Source organism: Schistosoma haematobium, chromosome 5 (assembly GCF_000699445.3).
Source record: "Schistosoma haematobium chromosome 5, whole genome shotgun sequence".
Taxonomy (NCBI): Eukaryota; Metazoa; Platyhelminthes; class Trematoda; order Strigeidida; family Schistosomatidae; genus Schistosoma; species Schistosoma haematobium.
In genome coordinates, this window is record NC_067200.1 from 17,928,265 (window position 1) to 17,949,171 (window position 20,907).

Consider the following 20,907-nt stretch of genomic DNA (forward strand, 5'->3'; position numbering starts at 1 on the left):
TCCAGACTATGTGGTATGGGTCTGACGGTAATTATTACTGAAACATAAAATCTAAATCGGTATAAAACATTATAATCTTAATTTGAATAAAGCGACCAAGATGTACAATGAATCATTTCTATACTTGATAAAGTGGTCAAATCAAGTTAAATGGATATATGAACATAGAAATACAACATTTTTTAGGAATCAGATATATCCAGTTGATAGCTATTTGAGATAGAATAAAATAAATTCATATTCTGAACAATTTTATCCAAAACAATTTACAACTGATGGGATACAATACAAATATCCAGACAGTTCTACTGTATGGGGCGGAAACTTGGAGAACTATGAAAGCCATTATCCAGAAGACTCGACCGTTGTTGCTACCTTGACGTGGTGGTCGTGCTTGCCTATCGTGATGATCCAACCGAGCTATATTGGCTGGAACAACTGTTCCTCAAGGTCCTACCAGGTCAGACAGGTCGGTTGAAGAGCGATAAGACTAAAAGCAACAAACCCAAGGTCCGAAGGCGAAGTCATACTGCTGACTGTACAGAGGTGTGACACCAGTAAGGTGTTTCCTTCAGACAACCAGCATGACAGTGATGCTGTCTTCCCACAAGGAGGGGTGGGGTTAGAAAAGGTCGACTCTAAAAATGCAAACCTCGCCTTATCCCACGGATATCCGTCTCCGGCGGTAAGGTCTCAACAAGTACGGAGCTAACACAAAATTACCCATAAAAAGGTCGTGTGTGACCGACCTCAAGCAGTTGTCTCTTGGGCACTGCGGTCACGCCCCCAGGTCACTAAGACCACCTCTAATCCAATTTCCTTTTCAGGAACCTCCAGAAGAACCCTTCCACGGTGTGGGCGACCGGGAAGTGATAACCGCCCTCATACCTCTAACAGCACTCAAGACCACTGTATTCATTATCCAGAAGATACAGGTGTTTATTAATAGTCAATGCAAATCCATTGGCCAGACACTATCAGCAACAGCCTACTGAGGGAGAGAACAAACCAGATCCAGCGGAGGAAGAAATCAGGAAAAAGCGCTGGAAGTGGATAGGATACACATTAAGGAAAGCACCCAATTGCGTCACAAGACAAACCCTAACTTTGAATCCTCAAGGCCAAAAGAGAAAAGGAAGACCAAAGAACACATTACTCCGAGAAATGGGGACAGACATGAGAAGAATGAACAACAATTGAATAGAACTAGAAAGGAAGACCCAGAACAGAGTGAGTTGGAGAATGTTATTCGGCGGTCTATGCTTCATTAGGGGTAACAGGTGTAAGTAAGTAAGGGATAATAGCAACTAATCAATTAAGGGATTCCAGGTATATACATACATATCACAGACAGAAAACCTAATAAATGTAGAATGTAAAATTAATGAATTTATACTCTTAAAATTACTAATAAAAATTAAAAACTCAGTCAGTCAGTCAGTAACAACGTAGAACTTCGTACGTACGTACATCAGTTCGAGTTGCCATACCATATTAGCACAGAAATGCAGTTGTCGATTCAAATCCCGTAGTAGTAGAGGCGGTAAGAGTATAAGCAGTAATCGGAAACATTAGGGTTTGTCACGATAGGCAAGCTCGACCACTGCGTCAAGGTAGCAGCTATGGTCGGAGAATTAAAAAACTATGTACAAATTAGTCCATTTAACTTAGAATCATATCCTAATCGAAAGATTTATCGATAGTATCAAATGATTGGAAATTAAGACATTGAATAACTGAATAATAATTTCATTGAAGAAATTAAAACAATCAAAAGGCGAACTAATGAATAAATAGAATGATTGAAGAAAAGAAAACTTACATGAATGGTAATAATCATCTAGAGATAAGAATCCAAAATTGAATGATCCTTTCTGTGTACACTTTATTTTGACATGGTGATGTCAAATGAATGACGCTACTCGGATCCTGTATACGCGTTTTAGAGAAGCAGCACACATCGATGGCGCGAAATTCTAAAGTCCTAGCTAAGGAAGCCTGCTGTCCTATTTGGCACAGTGTTCGGACGTTATAAGCTCCAATATGAAGTTTAGAGCGTGGTTTCAGGAGACCAGGAATAACGTTCCGCGTACTTGAATCGTTTGCCCTAGCGGTGCGAGGTGATAAACGGACGTGAGAAGGGTTAGTCGGGGAGATAAGAGTGGTATTAGGAGGTGTAGGAAGGATTTGAATGTGACCAACTTGGTCTTGTGTGCTGTTACGAGTATGAGGGCTGATGTCACTTCCCGGCTGCCCACACCGTGGAAGGGTATTTCTCGAGGAACCTGAAAAGGAAGTTGGATTAATGTTGACCTTAACGACCTGGGAGCGTGACCGCAGAACCCAAGGGACAACTGCTTGAGGCCGGTCGTGAATGGCCTTTTTGTGGGACGTTTTGAATGTGTTAGCTCCGTCCTTCAAAGGGCCTCATCGCGGAGACGGAAATCCGTGAGGTAAGGTGAGGTGTCACATTTTTAGGGTCGACCTTTTCTAACCCCTTCCTTCCTTGTGAGAAGACAGCATCTCTGCAGATGCTGGTTGTCCGAGAGAAACACCTTACGGCTGTCACACCCCTCTACAGTCAGCAGTACGACTTCGCCCTCAGACCTTGAGTTGCTGCTTTTAGTCTTACCGTTCTCCAATCGACCTGCCTGGCATGGTAGAACCTACAGGAACATATGTTCCAGCCAGTATAGCTCGGTTGGATCATCACGATAGGCAAGCTCGACCACTGCGTCAAGGTAGCAGCTATGGTCGGAGAATTAAAAAACTATGTACAAATTAATCCATTTAACTTAGAATCATATCCTAATCGAAAGATTTATCGATAGTATCAAATGATTGGAAATTAAGACATTGAATAACTGAATAATAATTTCATTGAAGAAATTAAAACAATTAAAAGGCGAACTTATGAATGAATAGAATGTTTGAAGAAAAGAAAACTTACATGAATGGTAATAATCATCTAGAGATAAGAATCCAAAATTGAATGATCCTTTCTGTGTACACTATAATTTAAACAACAAAAAGATGGAAGATAAAATTCTATGATGACTTGATGTTAAACTGGTAACGAAAATTTTATAAATATCATCATATCAATAATGTTAAATAGAAGGACATATGACAGAAATGAAGTACTATTTTTTCTTATTTATTTCTTGATTACGATCATCATAGTACTCCTGAAACCTTTCTTCTTCTTCTAAAGGTCTAATAAATCCTAATTTATATTGATAATTTACTGAATAGAAAAGAAAAGAGACAGAGAAAGAATGGTGTCAATGCCAAAAGATGACTGGAATAATCATATGATTGTATATTGATACTATTTTTAATGAATAAAGACCTGGGGCAGGGTAAACCAATTGATTATATTATGTAAAATCATACTACATTTATAAAATATAAAAACAATACATTGAATATAATGATTTGCAAATTTTCTTTAAATTGTCCCTTACAAACTCCATTGTCCTTTCATTCTTGTTGCTACTTGAACTGCTTCCGTTTTTTTTTCTCTTTCACTTCTCTCTATGTTTCTCCTATGTCAGTAAGAATCGTATTTCCAATTCCCGATATATATATATATATATATATATATATATATATATATTATTATTATTATTATTATTATTATTATTATTGTTAGCTTTATTCAATATTATATTTTTGGTACAATATAGAATTCTCAGCGCAAAGTATTTCAACAAGTTTCCGTTTCTTTCTTCTTGGTCGGTCCTGGCGATAAATATTGAGTGATCGCCAGCTAGTTGTTAGTAGTCCAGTAAATGAACATCTGAATGATGTACATTCTTTTCGTTTTATATTGCCAGCAACCGCATTGTCTCTTATTGAGTTTTTTGTAACTTTGACAACGAAAGGTTGTACATTTTTCAGAAATGAACCAGGATAGCTTATGCGATTAATAGACATAATGATATATTAAAACAAACAAAAATAGATAACTTGATGAAATGTCTAGATGGCAGGAACAGGTAGCCCAGATGCTCAAGCAGGCCGCCACTTATATCTGTCCGTATAAGTAGCACACACTATACTATATTATAAAAACCGAATATTAACACTCTTACGAATGTTATCACACTGAATGTTGAGGAGATCTAGAAAACTCCTCGAAAGAAAAGCCAAGAAAGGCTCTGAAAACACTGAGAAGCATCTTATCCAATCAGCGTTCAGTAGAAGTTTTGCCAGAAACACCAAAAAAGTGAATGTAGAATTATTGATTGGATGATTACTTATACTGCTACTCTGTTTGGTAGCATTCCAGAATCTTCGGGAAACCCAAGAACTTTTAAAATACTATAAAAAACCTATATTTTCTGTACTAAAACGAACCTTTGAAGTGAAGTGTTTCTTATGTATTTTGGGCCTTTTCTCTCGTGTTCAAGTCGCTATGTAGATTTAGCCTGGAAGTTACTAGAAGAGCTTAGCATTCAATTAGCAAGATTTATCACTGAATAGTAGAAAAAATGAACCAAGCTATTGTATCCATACAGGATTATTACTAAGTAATCACAATATACATTTTATGTTTATCACGAATAGTTTTTTAAGTTGACCTAGACTAATTTAAGGAAGATACGGTAGCAGTTCACCTAGTTATGTATTTTTGAGAACAAACATTTTTTTAAAAATAATAAAACAAGAAGAAACATATGCCAATTTTTTTAATAGTTCAAGGCATTACACATCAAATACCCGATGATCATCTACATTTGAAGTTACAATGAAATATAATTCTTAGAATATAAATGAACTAAAATAATGAATTACTGTGTGAATAGGATAAAACCTTGAAAAAGTATTCAATTCCGAGGTATTACATTCTCGAATAGTGTAGAAGAAGATATTCAACATAATAAGATATTTATACATAATATGAACGATGGGAACAAATGATATAGACCAAGTGAAAAACATAAAACAAAGTGAAACAATCTACACGTGATTGCCCCCAAATGCCCTGGTACAACCGAAAGTGGGGACAAACAGCTCTCGCTCTCCAAATGCTCTCATATTGGCTACGCGCATACATCCACTAACAGAGAAGTCCTACTCACAACCTTCTCGTGACATTACTGTTCTTAACGAAATTGTAAAGACGAAAAGTGAATGTCCATCTCTTTCACTGGGTTGGTGGACACGGACGTTGCTCTACTGCCTTGTTGATCAAACCTTTAGGTCAAAGGATCCGGGGTATGGCCCACTAAGAAAACCACCTGCTTCGATCTGGGCACCCGGGTAGTATCACAGCCCTTGCACAAATCAAATGAGTTATGTGGCGCATATGTATTTGGTGCCCCTTTGTACCAATATTTATGTGTTTAAATAAATCAATAACATAACATCACGGTGATTAACTATTAATTTTAAAGAAACCTTTTAGATTATACTATGGAAAATGATTTGATAACTGAACGAAATTTGTAAATGTTAAAATGAATGAACAAAATCCTAAATGATACATAAAATGTAACGATATAGTATAGCCGATCATAAGACTGGATTATTATCCTTCAAGCTTTAGAAATTAATTCTTGTCTACCAAATTAGATTGTTTCTTTTCGTCCATAATTAGTATGATCAACTGTAATGAGTAAATCAACTAAATCTAATCCCGACATAATCAATAATACTTATCATCGATATTATACAAGCTTTATTTAATGCCCAATTAGATGAAGAACATAAACAAAAAGAAAATATATTAAATCGGATAATAAACAGACGATCACTTGCTGAGATTCATATGGACAGAGTGACTACAACTGTGATCAAGCTAAAAGGTATACATATATATAACGCATACATGCCCTGGTAGAGAAGTTAGTAATTTGCATTTATTTTTGACAATCATATCTATTTCTAATAACATGAAACGGTAATAAAAAAATTAAGCGATGGAATAGAAAGTTAGAATGCATTTCGGACAGTAATGATAAAGATTAGACATTTGTACGTATTTATCAAGATATAGAATACTTCAGTTAATTATTAACAAGATATCATATTGGAATGTACCGGAACATCTCTTCTTCTAAACAAATTCTTAAATAGAATGCAGTCAAAGAAAAACGAACTCGCTATAGCTACACATATAACTAAGAATTAAACTTCAAGAGTGTGTTGTTCTTGCAGAAGCAATTAGAATAGTTTTTATATATGAACAAACCAACTCCCAGCTGAAGAGGAAATTAGGAAAACACGATGGAAATGGATAGCACATACATTACGCAAATCATCAAACTACACCATGAGGCAAGCGCTAACCTGGAATCCTGAAGGGAAGTGGAAAACAGGAAGGCCAAAGAACACATTACGTCAGAAAATAGAAGCAAATATGAAAAGGATGAATAACAACTGGAAAGAGGTGGAAAGGATTCCCCAGGACAGAGTTGGATGGAGAATACCGGTGAGCGACCTATGTTCCTTCACGAGGAGTAACAGACATAAATAAGTAATATGTATTGTATGCTGATAGCTCTACTTAAAGTATCAAACTGTAAAAGAGAATAATCTAAAATTTTAGCTCCCTGTTTAAATAATTTACATTATTATTGTTTTTTCCCTTTAAAACTAAGTTGTATCATTAACGGTTTCACGGTCGATTAGTTAAAAATTTGTATATATGACTATTACTTATTATATTTGACGTTTTATTAATTCGTAAATATGAAAGTGAGTATATTGCACTAATTTTTCATAGGGTATAAACGTTTTAAATGAATGACTGTGTCATTTTCATTCGGTAATCAATTCCCTTTTATTATTTACAAGTTGATGCTTTAAAAAATGTACAGAATTATAACTGATACTTTTCTGAAATGGGATAATTGAAATTATCTTTACTTCTTAGTGTTCGCTTCCTAGAGATGTACGTTTTTTAAATAGTTACTGTACTAAGCATTTATTAAGTCATTCAGCTGTACGCAAAGTAGAACCTAGCATATATGTGCATCCCTCTTACTTGTTATACGAGATGACGTTATCAAGGTGAATACCTGAGTAGTATAAGTAACAGTAGTGGTAGTATCTGTGGTAGTAAAAAAAATGATCAGGCACAGAGAATATATGAGAAGTAAAAATTTAAAAAAAAATAATTTTAGAACTCAGATTTTAAAGGAAAACATGGACTGAATGCATCTGCCAATTAGTGATTAATTCAAAACCTTGTCATTCAACGTCTACAGCCATTTGTCACAGCAAACATTCAAACCTCTACCAAGTAGTTTAGACCAAACGCTAACTCATTGGGGCTGTAAACACGTTCAACTACTTCACTCCCTATCCTTAGTTCAGGTGTTGACACACGCCAGTCTTGAAGCAACAATTTGCATTTAGAAGGAGAAAAACGCATTCTGAACATCCTAGCAATTGCACTAAGCTTCGACGATGACATTTTATGGACATTCAAGACGTTTGTGTATCCGAGTAACTGTGTAAATTCCGATGGTGTGATAGACGAGATGAATTCATTTATAGTGAAAACCAAAATACCATAATTCTATGTGAAAAAATAGTCACGTTAGTCACTATAAACGATTGTATATACTACGTGGCAAAGAGAGGTGTGTTTAATGAATGCTTGGATTACATTTCACAATTATCACAGTGAGAGATAGAAAACAAATGTAAACAAAAAAGTTGAAGTATTAGTGTCAATGACAATAGAAATTGAACAAGAAATATAGTTCAGTAAACCACATGAAATCATAGAACGAAATGTAGAAAGCAACAGCCAAATGAAAGAGTTAGAGGAACATATCATTTGAAGTCACAATTTTATCTTATAAGACTGAAAATATTAGGACCTAGTGAAATGTACCGAAAAATTACCTTATATAATCAATGAATATATATATATATACATAATAAACAAAATCATTAATCTATCAGACTATACAAAAAGCCATTTCTCCTCCCCTTTCCTCTACCTTATTAACTTTACTCTTAATAGATAATTTACAGCATACTGGGTCAGGAAGAAAGAATAATTGCCTAATTGGTTACTATAGGGATTAGCAAAAGAAATAGAAGCCCGCATACCCATGAATGAGATGGTGTACAAATACCTATATGGAATTTGTCGATAAAACAAATCGAGATTGCTATATATATATAACACCGAAATTCGACCACTAGAATTACTCACAACAATCACTTAACTTATTCCCAACCACCAGAAAATCATGGTTTAAACGAAAACCAATACTACTAAAACTACTACTAATAGCAATAATAATAATAATAATAATAACAATAATAATAATAATATGAGAAAAAGTTTCATTGTCAAGAAATAGTTTCGATGTAATTTTGTAAAAAATACATTGAACTTTTTGAACAAGTTTCACATATGTTTGCATAAAAGTAGACTAAAATTTCCACAGCGCTCATCTCTGCATAAAATGAGTAACAGGATTGTTACCTGTAAACATTTTGATGAAACTGATCACTTCATCATCATTTCTCTTGTAATAAGCAAATCACAATCTCTTTATCTTGAATGCATCGGTTAGTGTGCTTAGTTTTTATTAAGATTAGATTTACAAGCTGGTTTTGTGAAAAACTCCATATTTGCTAGGTTTCTGCTAGTATACATAGTTTAGCATACAAAATTGCCTTCATAACACAAAATACAGCTACAGTTGAATACTAGTGAGTATGTGTAAGACAACGTTATCTGAATACACTAAGTCGAGAAGCTTCTCAATATAACAGATTAATACTACTACGAACATGCGCTTTTTTACGAGCTATTTCCAGTATCATCGATGACAAAATTGAGGAATTATATTTAACTTTGTTAATAGTTCCAAACAATGAAGAAATAGTTACATCTTTTCTCTATAGTCGTAGTATTTTGGTACAGAGCAGTCACGACCAATGAGCCAAAAGAAGCTCTGGTACAAACAAGCATAATGAATTATTATTTACAGTGAGTGATGCTGTCTAACCTTTAGGCGGGGGATAAAGATCTGGCCGATACATTCACGGCCTGAAAGAAAACTGATACACTAAACAGTCCTTCAAGAATTCTTAAGACCAAATTATTATTAATTTATTTGAAAACATAAATATTAGTACAAAGGGGCACCAACTACATATTCGCCATACAAGTCACTTGATTCGAGTGTGTGGGCAGTGGTACTGCTAGGGTGCCCAAACCGAAGTAGGTGGTTTTCTTAGAGGGCCATACCCCGGATCCTTTGACCTAAAGGTTTGATCCACAAGGCAGTGGAGCAACGTTAAAAGATGCAGTCCCATGATAGCCGGTGACCAACAGTCGGTTCATACACCATTTTTTCACTCAGGATACTGGAACCCATGTGCACCATTGGTTTGGAATGAGGGTTTTCCAACTCCCGTAGGTAGATCCTCCATATCCACTAACCCAGTGAAAGAGATGGACATTCACTTTTCGTCTTTACAATTTCGTTAAGAACAGTAATGCCACGAGAAGGCTGTTAGTAGAACTACCCTGTTAGTGGATGTATGCGCGTGGCCATGTGAGAGCATTTCGAGAGGGAGAGTAGACTCCTCTCTCCCCGCTGTATCAGGGCATTTGGGGTGCCTTAAGACCAAATAGTTTGAATGAGATTAGGAAAGTATATACTCTGATAATTATTACACGCTTTACATAAGCCATATTTAAAGAAATATAAGACAATTATTTCATTACAAAAGGATTGAAAACTCAAATTCCCAAGTTTTTTCGGGTGTACGTTTCCCTTACCTAGTGACTTATGAACCCTCAGAAGTTGGGAATCTATTCTAAACTGTGCTTCGTTGACTGGATTAGTAGTCAGAGATAAAGAAAAACAGGAAAGTGAAGAACATTGCAGAAGTAGTTGAACTGTCTATTGAAGTGCTCCTCCTAGCGTTTAAAACGCCTCTAAATATTACCTATTGGGGTACTATCATCCTACAGATTTTCTAAATACCACGTCATACTCCGATAGTGGCTCGGATGGGTCGGAAAAATTGAGAATTTAGATTAAGCTGCTAAAGCCAGCGTACTAGGGTGTGGCCCCCTAGGAAAAGCACCTGCTTCGGTTTGAGCACCCGGGCAGTATCACAGCCCTCACACATATCTAATGAGATTTGTGTGGCGCATATGTATTTGGTGCCTCTTTGTACCAATAACTATGTGTTGAAATAAATAAATAAACTAACCAACCATGAGCATTGGATCTCGATGTTCTTACGCAAGCTCCATCAAACAAGTGTTTACCAGAATAAATAAGAGGGCATCGGAAGGTTGGATGGAGACTGTAAAAACATGGTATTTACATGCCAGTCGTACAGAGCGCCATAAAGTATCCAGGTAAAAGTACACGGAGAAGCCTCGTTGAGTAGACAAATGTAGTACGTTATTAGAATATAAGATGCAATGTCTAAGATTAAGATAACATATGTTGCGAAACTTTCAAGAGTCGCATCCAAACCTATCTATCGTTTAATGTGCATGATGTTGTGAACGCTAACAGTGCCAAGATTAGATTAAACATGGTGACCCAGAATAGCCGCATTAGGTATCGCATTCGTGAAAAGACTCAGATACCAACAAATCAGTGACTTGAGATCCCTTAGAGAAAACGAAAATTCAACAAGGATAAGTAGAAATAACACAACATCCTACATGTTAACATTGGTAGCATAAAATGACTAAGTAGCTATATGGGTTATTTGGTGAAATACATACCCCTGATAAACGAGTCGATGACATGAAAGTTGGAGACCCGAATGCAACGAGAAAACTTAGGTAAATAGCTAATTTAGAACTATTTTATTTACAACAAAGAAAAAATACCTTCCAGCAAAAAATAATAATAATAAGGAATCTACATTAGGTCCAAATAAAGGAATCTTCCAAGGCAATAAACATCATTTAGATCACTGAACGAACTGATACGACCGAGTGGGGGGTCTGCTCTCCCTCTCAAAATGCTCTCACATGGCCACGCGCATACATCCACTAACAGGGTAGTTCTACTAACAGCCTTCTCGTGGCATTACTGTTCTTAACGAAATTGTAAAGACGAAAAGTAAATGTCCATCTCTCACTGGGTTAGTGGATATGGAGGATCTACCTACGGGAGTTGGAAAACCCTCATTCCAAACCAATGGTGCACATGGGTTCCAGTATCCTGAGTGAAAAAATGGTGTATGAACCGACTGTTGGTCACCGGCTATCATGGGACTGCATCTTTTAACGTTGCTCCACTTCCTTGTGGATTAGAGCCCCCTGGCCTCAACATTCATGTGGTCAAGTAAATCAAATGAATCTGCATAGATTATAACTCATCAAAAAAACTACGATGAATGTTTCGCGATTTTATGCCAGCGATTCTAATGAGAATTTAATTAGTTATTGATAATATTCTTAGAAAGTTTGGGGACGGGATATTTTAGAAAGGATCCATAAAACATTTGAGTTTTAAAGTAAAGCCAACAAAGCTACACTATAAAGTACGAACTATTCAGCAATATATAACTGAGAGCTCTATGTTAATTACACATTTTTAGGTTGGCATGTTTTACTAGAAGACAGAAATATATGCCAATATTAGGCAAATAGAAACGCATTTTGCTGATAAAAACTCCCTTAGACAGACATGACTAGTGAAGTACAACACAATAATTAGGTTTATTAATGCTAATTTTACTTCAGTTATAGTTTAAAAGAGGTAGAAATATATCAAGGCGTAATAAGTACATACCTGACCTTCACCCTCAATCACCAGACCCACTTTATCTTCAGTTAAGTTTTCCGACGACTTTTTCTGCTCATCTTCTTCACCTTCGTCTTTATAAACCTTAACCTCATCGGTACATGCAACTTCCATAAGTACCGAATACACAGAAAGCGACCTTAGCCTCCTCCACTGTACCGCACACCTTGAGAACAAGATGAAAAAAACCTACATGCGTTTCATTGAAAAAAGCCTGATAACATTATCCAACTGACAATACTGATATAAAACATTTATCATAAAGTAAAATACGATTTCTGTGTTTTGTGCTATTGCTTTAAGCGGTAGATTCAAGTCTAGTTGACCTATATAAATCCAACGTAAGCTGATTTGTTTATATTATGTAGCCTTTAAACTACTTCTTTTTAGTTCAGATTGGGTTCCATTGTTAAGTAAACCGCCCTAATAATTACTAATTATATACCTAGACGTAAAGTGTTGCCTCAAAATGGATGCAACCAAAGCTATTACGGAATTAACTGCCACTGAACAGAGGATTATCAAAATTAAATCAGATATAGATCAATTCGATGAACTTCTAAAAAGTGTGGCCAGTGGATATGGTGACAAAGACAGTCTTAATGAAAAATATCATAACTTAATACTCTCTACTAAGGATTTGTCGTCTCACCTGGCAGTTATTCAAAAGTAATTCAATTTTTATCATACTATATTTGACTGTTTTTAATTTATTACATTAACCAAAACCTTAATAAAATTTATTGGTGGATTGTTGTCAATCTCATCTACACAGAAAAATTCGTTTAGTCTGTAGTTACTGACATTTCTCGAAGTCAGCGTTTGACTATATATATGCGACCGTGTCTAACATTAAAAGATGAAGAGAAGTATATTAGTCTTGTACATACTACTCGAACGCTACTGGTAAACTGTCACCGGAATTAATGGCTTCGAATGGTGTTCGTCTAGGTTGTCTGGCTTTCCAATTTCTATTTACCTTTATCATATGCACCTTCAAAGATGATACTCTCATCACCAGATTTGTCAAGAATCGACCTCCTACCAAGAGATTCTTTTTTTATTTAGAATACATAGATGATGCGGCCGTCTTTTTAAGGGACTGGTGAAGTACAGTTTTCTGACCGCCTTCAGCAACGAAACCAGCATGCTTGAGATACGATTCTCTCCTTAATACAAACTGTTTATTCAAGGTTGGTTCACATCAACGCCTAAAGTAATGAAAAAGAGTGAAGTAGTTATGTGTATTAACCACTTCATTTATCTCAAAAGTCCCATCAATCCTAGTGTGTTGATGAAATTTCCGGGTGAATTCGGAAATGCTGGTTAGTTTTCGTCAATATCTGCTAATTGTAGAGTATTTTACTGTTCAGCCGTTCACTCCTTTCTAGTTTTCAGTTACAATCACTGATTGTACGAATATATAAGAAAGCGTCGAAATCATCCTGTGGCAACCATAGAGGGATTAGTTTGACTAACATAGCATCTAAAATACTAGCCTCAATAATTATCGGACGTCTAACTAAGACTCGTGAACTGCAAACACGACAAAATCAGACTGGCTTCAGACCTGGTCGTGGCTGCATCGACCACATATTCACCATTCGTCAGGTTCTAGAACACAGGCATACTTATCGACATCCGACAATGGTGATCTCTCTTGACTTAAAAGCAGCATTTGACTCTGTAGACCGCGAGATTCTGTGGCAATGTCTGTCACTGAAAGGCGTACCTCAGAAGTATATAAATCTTGTGAAGGCTCTTTACTCGAACACTACTAGTCGAGTCAGAGCTTATGGTGAACTGTCATCTACTTTTGCAACCTCAAATGGTGTCCGTCAAGGTTGTTCACTTTCTCTATTTTTGTTTAACTTCATCATAGACCTATTGATGGAAATAACATTCTCGTCTACTGAATTCTCGGGTATTGATCTCCTTCCAGGAGGTCCACTTATCGACTTAGAATACACAGATGATATAGTCCTGTTTAGTGAAGACGCTGATAAAATGCAGTCTTTTGATAGCACTGAACAACATTGCTAGGATTTTTGGAATGCGTTTCTCCCCCTCTAAATACAAGTTGTTGCTTCAGGACTGGCCTGCGTCAACACCTGCCCGAGCTTCAAATTTTGGGGAAACTCCCGAAGTTAAATGACTTTCACCAATGTTTGGGGAAATCCCCAAAATCAAATGACCTTGATCAAGGTTAAAGGGGAATTTTGGAGATTTCCACAGGTCTGAGGAAATTTCGGTGTTTTTGTGCCATTTCCCCAAAATTTGGAGCTCGGGTGGACTAAGGATAGGGAGTGAAGTAGTAGAAGGCATTGATAACTTCACTTATCTTGAAAGTCTGACCAGTCCTCATGGGTTGGTGTCTGAGGAAATCTCAGCACAGATGTGAAAAGCTTGTTTTACTTTTGCCAACTTACGTCACCTATGGCAAAGGCGAGATATCCGTCTATCGATTAAGGCGCAAGTATACAGTGCGGTAGTTCGTCCCGTTCTAATTTAAGGCTGCGAAACATGACCATTAAGAGTAGAAGATACTCATAAGTTACTAGTATTTGACCACAGATGTCTTAGAACTATTTCTCACATCTACTGGAATCACCGATTAAGTAATAGTGAGGTTAGACGTAGGGTATTAGGGAATGATGGTAAATCAGTTTATGAGGTTGTGAATCTTCATCGACTGAGATCGTTGGGCCTCGTTTTGCGTATGTCTGAACACCAATTACCACGACGCGCATTGCTGACTAGTGTTGGGGATGGTTGGAAGAAAGTCAGGGGCGGCCAAACTAAAATGTGGCATCAGTGCTTGAGGTCACTAACTAGTCTGAGCCATGTTGGTAGATGCAGATTACTTGGTTAGGGTCCTCGTGACTATCATAACTAGTGATCGGAGACTCTAGATAACACGGCTCAAAATCGATCATATTGGCGTAGGTGTATACACTGTTTCTCTTACCTTAAACCGTGAAATTAAAATTACTTTGTACCTTGCTTTCTATGACCTAATTCTTTCTTCCTGTACTGTATCCTTATATGCAATCCTTCTTTTACATATTACTACTATTGCAGTAATCACTTCTATGAATTTGGTGTTCGTCTTGTTGTGCTAATTAGGTGTGGCAACTTGGACATATGTGCCTGGTCCTACATTGTAGCTGACTGACTTTTGGCTGTGAAGCGTTTAACATAGGGTATATTCGTAATTAACCAGTATTCGATCATGTCTTCAATTTATTATTTATTTATTTAAACACATAAACATTGGTACAAGAGGGCACCAAATAAATATGCATCACATATTTCATTCGATCGATGTGAGGGCTGGGATGCTACCAGGACGCCCAAACCTAATCAGGTGGTTTTCCTAAGGAGGCCACACCCCGTGCCTCTGACCTAGTTGTCTAATCCACAAGGCAGTGGAACACTGTTAGGAAATGCAGTCCTATGGTAACCGTTGACTAACAATGGGTTCATACTTCGTTCGTTCCCTCAAGATCCTGGAACCCGTGTGACCATTGGTTTGGAATGAGTGTTTTCCAACTCCTCTAGGTGGACCATCCCTATCCACCATGCTGGTTGAAGCGACAGACATTCACTTTTCGTCCTCTCAATTTCGCAAACAATAGTATTGCAATGAGATGGCAGTAAGTAGGACTTCCCTGACACTGTCTTCAAACTATTACTCGTATATTTTGAGATCACTGGGTTAGGGATTTTAAGATTAGACATGTAGTTGTTGATAAGTATGGCAATCCATTGACGAAGTAGTGAATCTTTATCAACTGAGATGGTTAAAAAATATATTTCATGTACCCACCCACCAACTACCTCAATGTGCAAGTACATTATCAGAAAGATAGGGGTGAATAAACAAAGACGTGATCAGTCCGTGAACATACCGACTATTGAACTGAGCCACGTAAGTAGATTTAGGCTACTTGTTCGCCCTTCCCTTAGGCTATAGGTTTCCAAATTTCTCTTGAGTAAATTAATATTACTGTTGGAAGATTTTTATATTTTATATTTTCTCGAATCGCATCTTGGATGCCCAATCTTTTCTATTAACGCTAATGCTGTTACAACCTCTGCTACTGTAGGATTCATCTTGACAGTGTCGAAATAATAGTAATTAAGTCATTCTCAACAAATCGAAATTTCTCCCCACATTTCAACCTACTAGCTGCTTTATTCGTCCTCATTTTAATTAGGTAGTTAGTTGTAAGCCGGTATTATTGATGACAGAGCTTCCAGTAATATAATCTTTCCGTTTCCTTAACTAAAAATATACCAACCTTTTTATTTTAGCCTAGTTTAAAGTAGTAATTTCAACAGTTCATTTCATTTCATTTGATCTGTTTATAGAGTGATTGAAGTTGGATCACATATTCCTGACCTACGTGCACGAGCTCGTACTCTTAACACTCAAGCCATAAACCAATTAGGGCGTTTGCGAAAACTAGGCGGCATTGTTCAACAGCATGTTCGTAATGAAAAAAATGTGTTCTCAGTCAATTATCAAGGACAGTACCCGTCACTTGGTATCTTCTCAATTGATCGTAAGTTGTCTCGAATATACTTTTCTTTAATGCATATGTATCTTACTGATTAATTCCTTTATATGTAACAAATAAGTTGTCGATTTAGTGACCTCATGATTCGAATCAATTTGTAGTATCCATTGTTATTTTGTATGTTGTGTCTCTTATTCTTCACTGTGTATTATTCCATTCCTTTAAACCATTTTTCTGGTAACTTTCTTATTACTCTTAAAATGGTTCCATTACTTTCCGTAGGTTTCCTCCCATCACTTGAAGCATGCCTAAGAAGCTCGTATCAATGGAAACCATTTAATGTTTTAGTCAATGGTTATATGATTTTGTATTAGATTGTAGTTCTTGTCATTCTAATTCTACCCTTAATTTACTCTATTTACCATAGGACATAAAATTAAGGAAATGACACATTGTTGGGATATTCAGAAAAATATCCCAATAATTATCATGTTAAGTCTAATAGTGTCCTTGGACTTTAAATGGACATTCCCTATTGGTCAATATTTATTTCACTTGTCAAATCTTGTACAAATGTTGTTTTCTATTTTATGGTACGATGTGGTCTGTTTGATTGGTATATAAACAGAGTATGTCTGAAATATAATGATTCATATCTCAGAGGCTGAGACTTGCGTTCTGGACTCAACTGGCTGGGCTAGACAGGGAAGCAGGGCCAATCGGGACTCTAGGCCGTTCTTAAGTGTTTTACGCGTCTTTGGTCCGATCGATAATACGCTACCCTCTAATCTGCACTTACGTTATAACACACATTCTTATGAAAATTATTGCGTGGTACATATATAACACCATGCTCTCTCGGAGACAATCCTTTCGGGAAACTGTCTAGATTATTTCAGAAGGAATGGGAGTCTGTGAGTGTGTTTGTACCCGTCCCTACTGACTAGAGTTCAAATGAGGCATGGGTTTTCTGGTCTTCAAAGATCTAAACGCCCAGGCATTGAAAACAGATGATAATTCTTGAGCAAAGATGGAAGAACACAAAAAGTTGTTTCAGAATTGGTTCTCACCAGCTACCTGTTTGACCATAGGTGGCAGTGTAAATGAATGTTTAATTTACTTCTCTTATTTCGAAGATCTCATCAGTCCTGGTTGGTTTTTGTCTGATAAAATCTCTGGACGGATCCAAAACTTTATCTCGGTACATGGCAACATCTGGTGTAGGTGAGATGTCCGTCTCTCAGCTGGTTAGAGGATATAATTAGCATCAATCCTCTTTGCATTTATTGTATAGACGGGAAGCGCGCTAGGAATTCCGATGACTTGTATAAGCTCCAAGTGTCCGATCATAGCTTCTAAATCCAGATTGAAAAATCTTATTAATTATCTATTTTTCCTATTTTTTAGAAGAACCTTTAGAGCAGAAACATATTTCTTTAGAATCAAAGGCAGATATCCAAAGAGCGCATGAAATGGAACAGTTAGAATCTGATATAGTTCAAGTAAACGAACTTTTCACAACACTTGCTACATATATTCACGATCAAGGAACATTAGTTGATTCTATTGGAGATAATATAGAAGTAGCTTATGAACAGGTAGGTTTTTTGCAGTTTATGTTCATAAAGTCGTTACTTTTACGTGATCCCTGGTGAAAATAAGTACATACACTGTCTAAAATTCATTTTGAATGTTATAGTGTTAATTTGGTCACTAAGTCATGAAGTGACCCACTATCATCTTCAGTTTCCCAGGTGATTGTGATATTCCCACTTGATGTTTAATAAACGACTACAGTCAGTAGTTGAAAAAATAATATGGTATGGTTCGAAATCGGTCTCCAACCTATAATCGCCTATAGTCTGAGGACTCTTAGTAATTCTTCTGCCTAACATAAGCGGTATTAGGATATGTTTTTGCCGGGAACATTTTGAAAAATGACAAGGTTTTACATAGTTCGTCATCTTAGAGCCGTCATTCACTAGGCATACTACAAACTGGTTAGAAGTTTCGAAAATTGATAAGTCCTGCAAATTGAACGTTAGATATTGGTTTCCTAAGCTATTCTGTAACCCCCAAGCTAAAACTATACAGAGCGACCTGAACAACGAGAGAGAAGACGCAAAGTATGCGAGAAGTACTTTACTCCAAGGCTCATTTCAATACAGAAAATATAGGGTTTTTATAATATTTTAAATGTCCTTGAGTTGTTCGAAGATTGTGGAATGCTACTAAACATAGTAGCAGTATAGCAATCAGTCAATCAGAACCTCTACATTTGACGTTTCACTTCCTTGATATTTTTGGCTAAAACTTCAAGTGAACGCTGATTGGAAGAAACGCTTCTTAGTGTTTTTCTAATGCTTGCTTGTCTTCTGCAGTAACTATACCTCTAAGGTTCTTTATCATCCAGATTTACCATTTTTCATATGATGTGCATTTATTCGACTTTGTTAACAGTTTACATTTATTTTCTAGGTTCAAAGTGGCACAGAACAATTAAGCACTGCTACAAAACATCGAAAATCAGCACGACGAAAAAAGTGCATATGTCTTGGTCTTATATTATTGATTTTATTTATTTTAGCTTTAGCAATAGGACTATCTTTAAGACAATAAATAATTCTCAAATTGTTGTCATTTGGTTTTCGTGTTTATTCTCATAAACTATTTCATTCTATCACCAAGTTGATTCTTTTTTTGAAACATATTTTTAACTTTTACAGAAATCAATCGCTTAATGTCTTTCATAATTCATCTTTATTGAACTATAATCTTTCTTTATTATCCTTCATCATTTGGTGATGATCTGATATTCATATGTGAATTTGATTGTATAGTCACAAAGTTATACTAACCAGTGATTGTTTGCTTCTGTGATTTGTATCATGATAGGATAGTAGGAAGATTTTATTTCTTCGCAGAGAATGGTAATGTTTAGTGATAGTCAAACCTTCAAAGTATCGTATTTTGTTATCTAGTAAATGTAAATTGTCTTTGTCGACGTTTCAAAAGTTGGAAAGTAAAGCTGATGTTGAAACTTGTATTTACAAAACGCTGCTTTCTCCCTAGTCATTGTGGATTGAAAATATGCCAGGGGTTTTGTTACGTGAGAGAGTCTTCAAAGTTTGAAATTAAACATGAAGACTTGGGGACTGTCACAGTGCTTGGATATACAATGAAAGACGACGACACGATGTGACAACTGCCCTCAACTGAACTGATACCGAATGACAGCTAGTAGGGATAATCCTAAAAAAGCGGGGTTATATATAAAAAGTGCTAGAAGTCATCTGACGAATAAGTAATTGCAACATTCAAGTTTCTTATCTCACTCGGTCTCCTAGATAATTAGGACCTGATTGTTAGACTTAATTTTTGCCGAAATATCTACTTGAAGTGGTCAAGTTGCAATTAAAGGAAACAAATATGACCTCTGATCTTGCTGCCTCGTTCGATTGTCCTGGGTAAGCATTCTTGTTTTTCATACACAGATGGTCTGAAAAGTTGACTGATCTTACAAATGACATCAACCTAAAGTAGTTCACTAATCTCAACTTTTGAACCGTGGTGGGTCAGTAACTTCCCATATATGTATCTCAGTGATACAATTAAGCTTTTATTCACCGACATTCCGGTTTCTTTAGCCTTGGTCTTGCTTAATACAAACGAAAACGTTCTCTAGTGAGTCCGCCTATATTAATCCAGATGTAAATGCTTTCACTGAGAGTGCGAGCAGCCTCGCTCATCTTTTTATTAGTAATGACACGGAAGTTATTGTATTGAATGTGATTTGGTAACTGATGTGACCGCTCCCCAACAAAATCCAGTTACATTCTGTTCATAGTCCTCCCGATTATTGTAGCCCTTTACAACATCTTGTTAAGCATTACAATCATTAGGACAATATACGTACAAACAAACATATAATTCAATAATGAGTTACTTGAACTGGTTTATCGATTTTGCAAATTCTATACGAACATTAAATTACTGATCAATCACTGGTTCATTTCGTTCAAGTTTATTGATTGATTAAGTACTCAAAAGGACATGTGATCTACTGCTGTTGTTATTATTATGGATGCCGTTCACTTAGTGGTTGGTGTATCAACAATTTCTCGCCCACAGTATTGATTTCTTTGTGTCGTCAATATAAGAGTGCTGTTCCGTTGTCATGAGTAATAAACACTTATTACGCAGTCAGTTGTACTAATAGCAATAAACTGTGCTGGCGGTGTGCTTGAATATCTGGACTACTTGTCCCTGTTCTCTAGATGTTTCAAAAAGTTATGTCTCCACTTGTTTTAGCACTATGTCGACTAATCACACAGGCTATTTAGATGAGTTTATGGAAATTTTACGGCCTTTCGTTACAAAAAAAGTACAATCAGAGACATCATGGTAGTTGGCAATATCCACTGAAATGAATGAACATTATTCAGATGTCGATTCCTGAACTGCTTACATCTAACTGGTGATCACTAATTGACAATTCCTACTAAGTGTCAACATGTATCATTCTTGTGATACAATCACAATTCAAGAATTCTAATTGAATTATTTGCAAGACATTTGTTCAGTAACACTACAAAATCTTAATATTTATCGTCATGAATGAT

At 36.3% G+C, this 20,907-nt stretch overlaps 2 protein-coding genes across 2 annotated transcripts in view; one reads left to right on the forward strand and one right to left on the reverse strand.

The window, feature by feature from the left end:
* The window catches only part of TCF7 (T-cell specific, HMG-box), a 44,020-nt gene extending 32,089 nt beyond the window's left edge, over positions 1-11,931 (reverse strand). The window contains exons 1-2 of the mRNA XM_051217647.1: positions 11,751-11,931; positions 2,951-3,011 (exon numbers count right to left, since the gene is read on the reverse strand). The gene's annotated coding sequence lies outside the window, so the exon portion shown is untranslated. The remainder of the gene's footprint in view (positions 1-2,950; positions 3,012-11,750) is intronic.
* A 139-nt stretch (positions 11,932-12,070) lies between these two features.
* On the forward strand, positions 12,071-19,728 carry STX7_3 (Syntaxin-7). Its single transcript, XM_012941208.3, has 5 exons — positions 12,071-12,103; positions 12,153-12,431; positions 16,137-16,330; positions 17,693-17,883; positions 18,764-19,728. Exons 2-5 carry the CDS (start codon positions 12,232-12,234, stop codon positions 18,902-18,904), a joined length of 726 nt encoding a protein of 241 aa, XP_012796662.1. The 5' UTR covers positions 12,071-12,103; positions 12,153-12,231; the 3' UTR covers positions 18,905-19,728.
* Positions 19,729-20,907: the final 1,179 nt, after the last annotated feature.

What these genes read in the sequence shown, in the direction of transcription:
- STX7_3 (XM_012941208.3), top strand. Translation starts at nt 12,232, where the DNA reads ATGGATGCAACCAAAGCTATTACGGAATTAACTGCCACTGAACAGAGG. An exon ending in TGGTATCTTCTCAATTGATC is followed by an intron (nt 16,331 to 17,692) that starts GTAAGTTGTCTC and finishes CCTATTTTTTAG; the next exon opens with AAGAACCTTTAGAGCAGAAA. An exon ending in TAGAAGTAGCTTATGAACAG is followed by an intron (nt 17,884 to 18,763) that starts GTAGGTTTTTTG and finishes TTTATTTTCTAG; the next exon opens with GTTCAAAGTGGCACAGAACA.